Raw genomic sequence first — 8,889 nt, 5'->3', positions numbered from 1 at the left:
ACGACAATGGTTCTACGTACGTCTCGATATGGTTTAATTCAATATCGAGCTCATGCAATGCATAACAAAAAACATGTATCAATTATAATATATTTTTTATTTTCTTCACTGCAACTTAGTTAATATTTAAAAAAGACAACCTTATTTCAACATACGTTTCAATATAAGTTTTATAATAACCGAGTCACCATAACGCACGAACAAACCCTCACGACGCACAGGCCGGCTAATCTGTATCAACACTCCCGCTGCAAAGCACTACTAGTTCTGATTAATCGTTAGTCCCTACCGGCCGATATAAGAAAATTTCACCCGGTACTTGTCCTAAATATAAGATAGCGTGGCAATCATTATATTAGAAATCCATAGTACTAGTTGTGTGCCCTGCTTGCGGTGCGCGCATATAATATATATATGTGTGAACCCTCGGGTGGGCAAAAGTAAAATTGCACAAATTTTGACGTTATTTTACTAATTTCGTGAAAATAACGTTAAAAGTGATGGAAGGTTAATCAAGCATCATGTGGTGGCGTTGATAGCCGAAAGACAAGGGTACATGCACCAATCAGCCGGCGTCCCGATGATTGAGTGCTGCTATGTGCCTTATGTAATATGTCAAAGGCTTGATGCAAAACTACTATCGAGCCGGGGGTCTCACCGGAAGCAGCCTCTCTATCCCTATAGGGTAGAGGTAAGGCTGTCTACATCTTACCCTTCTCAGACCCTACCATAGCTTTGCTATTGATGAGATATACTTAGCACGATGATGATGATGGTACTAGTTGTCCTAAAGTGACATCACCCATCATCTTTCTCTTCTTGTTTCCTTCCACTATCATCATCATCACATCTTCCTAAGCCACCACCACCACCACCACCACCACCATCACCATGCAACAACCAGATTACACCACTCCATACTACTCCAATTATCCTCAAAACCCTAACCCTAATCCAGTCACCACCGATCTCCACCACCACCAGCCTCCGGCAACCTTCGCCTCCGCACCACCCTTCACCACCACACCGTCCTACCACCCGCCACAGTCCGATTACTACCCGCCGTACCCTCAATCCATCCCCGATCAAACCCTAATTTCACCAAACCCTAACCCCCAATTTGACCAACCACCATCACATACTCAACGCCCGTACGATTATCAATACGAGTATCAAACAACCACCAGTTACACCCCTCCACCGCCGCCGCCGTCGTCTGTTTCTCATATTCCGATCACAGCGAATCCGACACAGTTTCCGTATAATAATAATAATATTCCGAGTCAATTTCCGAGCCAGGTACCGAGTCAGGTGTATGAGAGTAGTTATGATGCTAATTATGGCGGGAGTTACAATCGGAGTCAATCGGATCTCGGGTTAGGGTTTGGGGGTGCGGATTATTATGGGAAGAGAGCGGAATCGCCCAGTGGATATGGTGATGGTGTTTATGCATATCAAGGGGGTAAAGTTGAGCCATATGGATCAAGGGGTACGGGTTCGAAGTCTTCAACTTGGAAAGAACAGGTGCTTTTTGATGACTTTGGGAGGCCGATTGGGTTACCGGGTGGTAAGGGATCATCGTCGGTGTCGTCGGCACCGAAGATTGTGAAGGCGGTACCGAAGGCGGATACGCGGGAGGATGTGAAGGGTGGGGTGCAGAAGTTTAGGGTTAAGTTGTTGGCGGAAAGTGGTGGGCAGAGTACCATGGATGTTCTTTGTCAGGTAGTTTGTTTTAATAGTTGTTTTTGTGGGTTAATTAGTTTGTTAAGATGGATGTGTTTGTGCTGATGATTAACTCGAGATTTGGTCTGCATTTTTGCATGCTATTTCGACTAATGTAGAATGTTTGTATGGTTTTTTTATGGCACATGCTAGAACAAGAAAAATATATACTTTATAATAGCTTTTTGCTGGTTAATTAGGTTGTTAGGTGTTATGTTTGTATGGGTTTGATGGGTTTTTGCTGATGATTGATTCAAGAATTTATTTGCGTTTTGACTTTCGATTTTGGTTATTGTAGAATGTTTGTTTGGTTTTCGATCTGGTTTTTATGGTATTTGCTAGAACAAGAAAAAGATTTTTTATTTGTTTGTAGCTTGACTAAAGACACATCACCGACACACTGTCCAGACACTACCGACGTGTCATACGTCGTATAACATGCAAAAATGATCATACGACCTATGACCAGTTTGACGGACATAGAAGTGACTGATGTAACCACTAACAAAGCAATATGGCCCGTGTGACATGGCAAAATGGTCATAGGGGTTATATGACATGCGGTAAATGGTCATATGGGTTTATGATGGCCCGTATGAGTTGTGTTGTCCAAATCATACGGCTCATAACCTGTTTGACTAACACGGAAATGACTGATGTGACCACTAACAAAGTTGTATGGCTCATATGACCATTGTCATCCCAATGTATTGCTCGTATGACATTGTATGGTCCTTATGACGTGACAAGCATGCTGGTGTGCAGGGTGGCGTCTTTTTAGCAGCGCTTTTTGCTTGCTTATAACTTTTTTAATATTTAAGATTCAGAATTGGTTAACATATGGACTATAATAATTCACTAAAAGTTGTGCACCTATTGTTGTACCAATCAAATCTCTTGATGTCAAAATTGGATGACTTAGTGATTCACTTAGCTAATCATGTGTTGTGCATTTGATTTGGCACCTATACATTCATACACACAAGTATATATACACACACACACGTACACATCTATATTCCTTTTATTATTGTGAATATGGGTTTATTGTTCTCTTTTTTTCCTGTCAGATTGGATTGGATGGGATTCGAATGCTTGATCCATCAACGAGTCGGACCTTGAGAATATATCCTCTTGACACAATAACAAGATGTGAAGTATGTTTTTCTTGATTCCTTTTTTCTTTATATATTGGTGTTTGGGATTCTGGTAATTGATATAATTGAAGGTTTTTATGTGTATTGTGTAGGTGTATGACTCATCTACCTTTGCATTTTGGTCCAAGAGTTCTGTAGACATTGAACCAAGGCGTATAAGGCTGCAATCCAACAGTTATACTACAAACACATTGTTGGACACAGTAACTGCAGCAACGTTTCAGGTTAGTATTCTTTGTATCTAATTTTGAATAGGGCTGTTCAGTGTTCAGAAGGCTCACAGCTCGCTCAAAATCTGCTCGTATGTAACTGACTTGTGTTGGCTCGGTCTGTAAACAAGCCGAGCCCGCTCAGTGCATAAACGACCTGAGGATTGTTTGCTAGGATCAGGATCATTTTAGAACTTTTAAATAGTTTAAGAACTATTAAGAACTCTTAAAAGACCAATCATTTTATTTATTTTATATATTTAATATTATTCGAGGGTAAATCATTTATTTTATGTACTTTTATGATTATGTATATGTAAATTGGTTATTACACCTACCTGTAAGTTGGTAATTACACGTGTAATCACAAAATTACATATAGCAACCAACTAAACTACCCTCAAAGAATATTAAATATATAAAATAGATACATAAAATGATTTGTTGTTAGACGATTTTATTCTTTTGGAGTTCAAGAGATCCAAACTATATATATGTGTGTGTGTATGTATTAGCAATTTGAAGTCATACGATATTGTTTAATGAAAAAAATAAAGTAAGTCACTGAAAATTCTCATAATATTGAAAGTTTTTGAATTTGTTTTTGATATATATTAAATTTTAATATATATTGTTAGTAGTTTTGTTTACTAATTCAGCATTATATGTGTTACGCATATCATTCTGAGTTTTTATATATCAATATCTGTTGATATAAAAATTTTAATTTTTTTAATAGTCAACGAGCTGGCTCAACTACCCACGAGCTGGCTCGAGCTCAAAGTTTCAGCTCGGTAAGATTAATGATCCGACCTGAGAACCACGAATTGAGTTGAGCTTTGACGAGCCGAGCTTGAGCTCAGAGTTTCACCCTGTTAAGATAACACACCGAGCCCAAGCCTACCCTGCTTGGGCTTGTTTACAGCTCTAATTCTGAGTACGTGAGGGCTTTTTTGCTTGTGAAATTTACAGTTTAAGGAAATGGGCGGGAGGAGCAGGCCTGTTGAAGCTGTTAAACTTACCGAGCAGTCAGCCGAAAAGAAAAAAGGTTTGGGTGACTGGATGAACATAATCAAACCCCCAAATGAGGAAAAAGATCACTGGGTACGTCTTATATTCACGCATCTTTGTTTATATTTGTATCATTTTTTATTTGGAAATATTGTTCATATTTTCAGTTTCTTTAGGTACCCGATGAAGCAGTTACAAAGTGTACTGGTTGTGGATCAGACTTTAGTGCTTTTAATAGAAAGGTTAGTGGCCTTTGTGTAATTTTTATAATCTGTTGGTTTTGACTTTAAATTTTTTATCATTATGTAGCATCATTGTCGGAATTGTGGAGATATTTTTTGTGACAAGTGCACACATAGCAGAATTGCTCTTACATCTGAGGAGAATGCTCCTCAAGTTCGTGTTTGTGATCGTTGCATGGTATACTTTTGTAACATCGTTATAAACTTATAATATTTTTGTTTGAAAAAACTATATTTATTTCTTACATTTTATAAAAGTGTTTTGTGGAAAGTTTTAATTCTTATGTTTGTTTTCAGTTGGAGGTTACTCATCGATTGAGCAGTGCTAAGGAAGCTGCTGCAAGTAGATCATCTGGATTACAGAGTCATGAAGATCTTGCAAAGAAACTTCAGGTTAATTTCAATTCATAACCATTATGCTCTTTTTTTATATTTATGTTGAGCTAGTAAGATATGTAGTGCTTCTACATCATTTTTTTTACTTTAGTTTCAAGCCAAGTATTTAATTAATTTTTTTTTTACTTTTATACAGGAGGAGTTAGAAAGAAATCACAAATCATCATCAGGTATTATTTAATTGTCACATTGTTTAACTAGTATGAACCATGGGTTTTTTTTTTCTCAGTCGTTTTCTTTTGCACAAATAATTACCAGTTTATCATATTGGCCTTATCTTTCAAAACCCACCTAAGGATGGCAGTGAGCCATTTGTCAGTAATCATAGTATCATACCAGAATTGGAAAACCATGTCCTTTACCTGTTAATCTAAAACACGCGGTTATGACGCTGGGTATGATATTAGGTGATACCGGCATGAATACCCAAACCCGTTTACCCTTATGAAAACCTAATTGTTTAATACATTAATAATCTCAAATATATAAAATTAGATGAAGTACTTGCATGCTGATTATTAAAATTATAAAATTGTTAGAACTATTGTTGAGTATTCATTATTTGTGGTCCATATTTATGGTGAGTATACTATATCTCGAAATATATAGTATACTCACCGTCAAAACTCGGACTAGAAATATTAGATACTCAACTATAGTTCTAGCAATTCTATAATTTTATTAATCTTAAGCAGGCAAGTACATAATTATATCTTATACATTTGAGATTATTAATGCATCAAAATTTAAATTCTTGATAGTGGTAAACGGGTTTGGGTAGTCGTGCCGGTATCACCTTATACTGTATCTGGTGTCATAATGGGGTGTTTTAGATTTTGGCTTTTTCTGTTGGGTTCGGATTCTTTTATGTTTCTAACCCACCTAAAAGTTTCCAACTTCACGTTCACACTGTTTGTGATATAGTGTCATCAATATCGATTTAGGCAGTGGGTAATATTTAAGACTAATTGAGAAGTTAGAATATATATTGGTTTGAGTTAGGAGGTGCAGACTGCAAACTCAACAAGGTTATTCTGATTTTGGTATTAGTGAACCTCTAAGTTAAGTTTGTTAGGTGTGAAGTCCTTTAAACCAACCAAGAGTCTGGGGCAGTGCCCCTGGCTAGGGTTAAGCTGTGTTATTCTGTATCAAAACTGAATGCTCGTATCAAATTTGGTCATCCGGACCAAATTTGGTTCTTCACTAGCAACTTTGGTCATCCATATTAAGTTTAATCATTAATATCGAATTGACTTTAGCAGTTATAACTGCAATAGTTACTGGCAACTGACATACCCCGTCATGAAATTCCAATGGTCCATGGAGACTAAAACCACTATATGACAAGTGTACATTAAGTTTGATTAACATTTAACACAAACCAAACTACATCTGGATAATGGGTAAGCGAGCAACAAGCTGCGCCGCTATCCCCTTTTGGATCGCAAAGCCTATTCTACTATATAATATATAATATATATAAAAAGTAATTCAATTGGTCTGTTTTAGACAATGAATTCGCAACTTCATTTTCTCAGAAATCACATCTCGTTTTTGTGAAATATGTTCTGTGTTATCGGGTTAGAGATGCCATACTGGTGAACTAATTTAATTGAAAGTGATTAACACGGTTCAAAATGTTATCTAGTCATTAAGAAATCAAGAAATCTACACAAATTTTGATGTTCATAATGTATGTCTTCATCATGATATTCTTGAGTATTAATACACAAAACTTCATATTCAACTCTAGCAGCTACTACATGTTTGTCATTTTACATCATGATGGTTGGTACTCTTGATGTTATACTTGACCCATCAAATGTGGAGTTATTAAACTTAGTTAATTTATTATTTAAGTGATGGAAGGTATAGCGGCTAAATTTGTGTAATGTGACTGTTAATATGAGTTTCTGAACTTTTGCAATTGGGTAGTTAATTTTACCAGTTTACTGTTCAACATATAATATTTGAGTGAACAGGTTCCAAGTTTGAAGTGTCTAGCAGGCGGATGAAAGAAGTTGCCTGTCCTACTTGCACTGTACATTTACAGGTTCAAAATCATGTCCCTAATTTCTCTTAATATTCTTTAGATTAAGAAAACTGGTAAGGGCTGATATTTGAGAAAATGCGCAAGGACCTAATTTCTCTTAATATGCAGTTAAAGAGGTAAAATATCGAATATCGTTAAGGACAGATATTTGAGATATCGGTTATTGCGGTGGGATATCGGTATTTTAATATCATGCAGAATTTATATATATACATGTATAAAAATGTAAACGTATATAATATTAATAGTAATATTAAAAGTCATATCTCAAAAATGTCAATATTTGAAACATGATCTAATCGTAATCCATGAAATCTTCCTCCGGGTCCACATCAACCAAGGCATCCAAAATATCGGTCGAATATCGGTTAAATGTCGGTCGATGGTGAATATTGCTGATAATATCGGACCCGCCGTACCGCTTTTATGACTGATATTTGAACCGATATTTTGCTTGGGGACCAATATCCGAAATTCCACAAATATATCACGGATATTAGCTGCATAAGTTAATGGTTCAAAGTTGGTTTTGGTCAACGTGTGTAATCGTTTAGTAAATGTGAAATGGGGTAGGGTAAATAGTTTCTTTTATCCACATTTTAAAAGGGTGTAAACGAGCTGAGCTGGTCTTGAGCTACTCGATATTGGCTTGCTTAAAGCTCAAATCCAGCCAGCTTAAATGGGTTTGAGCCTGGGCCTGAGCTTATTTATAGCACGTTTAATAAACACACTTGAGCCCAAGCTTCATAGCTTGACTAGACTTGTGGCCCTAAATGAGCCTTTTGTTTTTGTATAAATGTTATAATTTATATCTAGTACGATCAATATATAATTACATAATAAGTGCTATGTAGGTAATTATAATATTATAACTAAATATTATGATGTATATAAACATATGTAAAAATATTTATATATGTATATAAATAAATAATCAAGTAATTAATAAACAATAACCTAGCCAAGCTTGAGTGTTAGACAAGAGAACTCGAAATGTGTCGACCTCTAGCTTTCTTAAGTCGGTTCATCTGCACCCCTATTATTTTATAGATGATTAATATGCTAAATACGGATGCCCCACGGCATTCAAACCCAATTGACCTCTTTCCTTTTAAGATAAGTCTTTTAGCCTAAAACCATTTTATTTACTTTAGAAAACCAAACCATTTATATATGGATTGATTGAGCGTGCCATCTAGTTAAATCATGATCATTAATAGTTATGTTAAAATTTTTGCAGGTTCAAGTTCCCAGCTCGGGATCTGAGACCATAGAATGCGGAGTATGTCGACATCCGTTTCTTGTAAGTTCACATCGACGGGCCTAGGGTTGAATACGTCATTTTGTCTTCCCGTTCGGTTGTGGGTGGGTTTTATTGTATTTGGTTTTACGCGTATATTAATGTTTAAATAACCTGGATCTGCTTGGTGTGGCTTGTCTGGTTTGGTTTCTCATAATTGTATTCTTTCTTTTGTAAATGTACAACTCTTTTCTTTTTCTTTTCTTTTTTTTTTTGGCATGTAGCAAAGCGAAATACCTATTGACGGGGGACATTGTTGCTACAGGTACTTGTACTCGGTGTTATAGTAATCTTTAGTCGCTAGTCGAGCGGTAGGGTGGGGACTAGCGATTTTAATTGGGGATTAGTTGGAATTATTTGGGATTAACCGGGGATTAGTCATTGTCTTGTCGGGACTTTTAAAACCAAATGAGATGTGGCTTATAATGTAGACTGGACTAATCGGAGCTTCCCTTGAAACTTGTTTTTGAGTGTGATTATGTCAATAGAACAGACTTGTAATATAAGCATGTGACTTTTAATAATTGATGAAATACAGCTAGGTAAAAGAGAGGTGGGGTCGGTTTGAAAGAGAGAGGTGGGGTCGTTTTGAAACACATGCTTGCATATTCGTCCATAGGGCAAATCGGATGTGTAATTATCGGAATAATTGTTGTAGACTCAAATGATGGATATGCAAGCATGATAACATATATGTTGTTTTATATCTCCATGAATCTAGGAACTTTTGCTTGCATTGTCTTATTTGGTCTACGTACCAGAAATGAGAACATTCGAGATTATGCAGGATTATACACGA

At 36.4% G+C, this 8,889-nt stretch overlaps 1 protein-coding gene across 1 annotated transcript; it reads left to right on the top strand.

Moving 5' to 3' along the window:
• Positions 1 to 891: 891 nt before the first annotated feature.
• LOC143591089 (protein FREE1-like) lies at positions 892 to 8,293 on the top strand. Its single transcript, XM_077071623.1, has 10 exons — positions 892 to 1,722; positions 2,793 to 2,879; positions 2,972 to 3,103; positions 4,061 to 4,192; positions 4,276 to 4,341; positions 4,409 to 4,519; positions 4,639 to 4,734; positions 4,874 to 4,907; positions 6,720 to 6,790; positions 8,031 to 8,293. The coding sequence occupies exons 1-10, from the start codon at positions 892 to 894 to the stop codon at positions 8,115 to 8,117; spliced, it is 1,647 nt and encodes a 548-aa protein (XP_076927738.1). The 3' UTR covers positions 8,118 to 8,293.
• Positions 8,294 to 8,889: the final 596 nt, after the last annotated feature.

Source organism: Bidens hawaiensis, unplaced genomic scaffold, assembly GCF_021521415.1.
Source record: "Bidens hawaiensis isolate Kalapana, Puna unplaced genomic scaffold, B.hawaiensis_p1.1 tig00000001_1, whole genome shotgun sequence".
Lineage (NCBI taxonomy): Eukaryota > Viridiplantae > Streptophyta > Magnoliopsida > Asterales > Asteraceae > Bidens > Bidens hawaiensis.
Note: the sequence above shows the minus strand (reverse complement) of the source record. Positions and strands in the feature narration are given on the sequence as shown.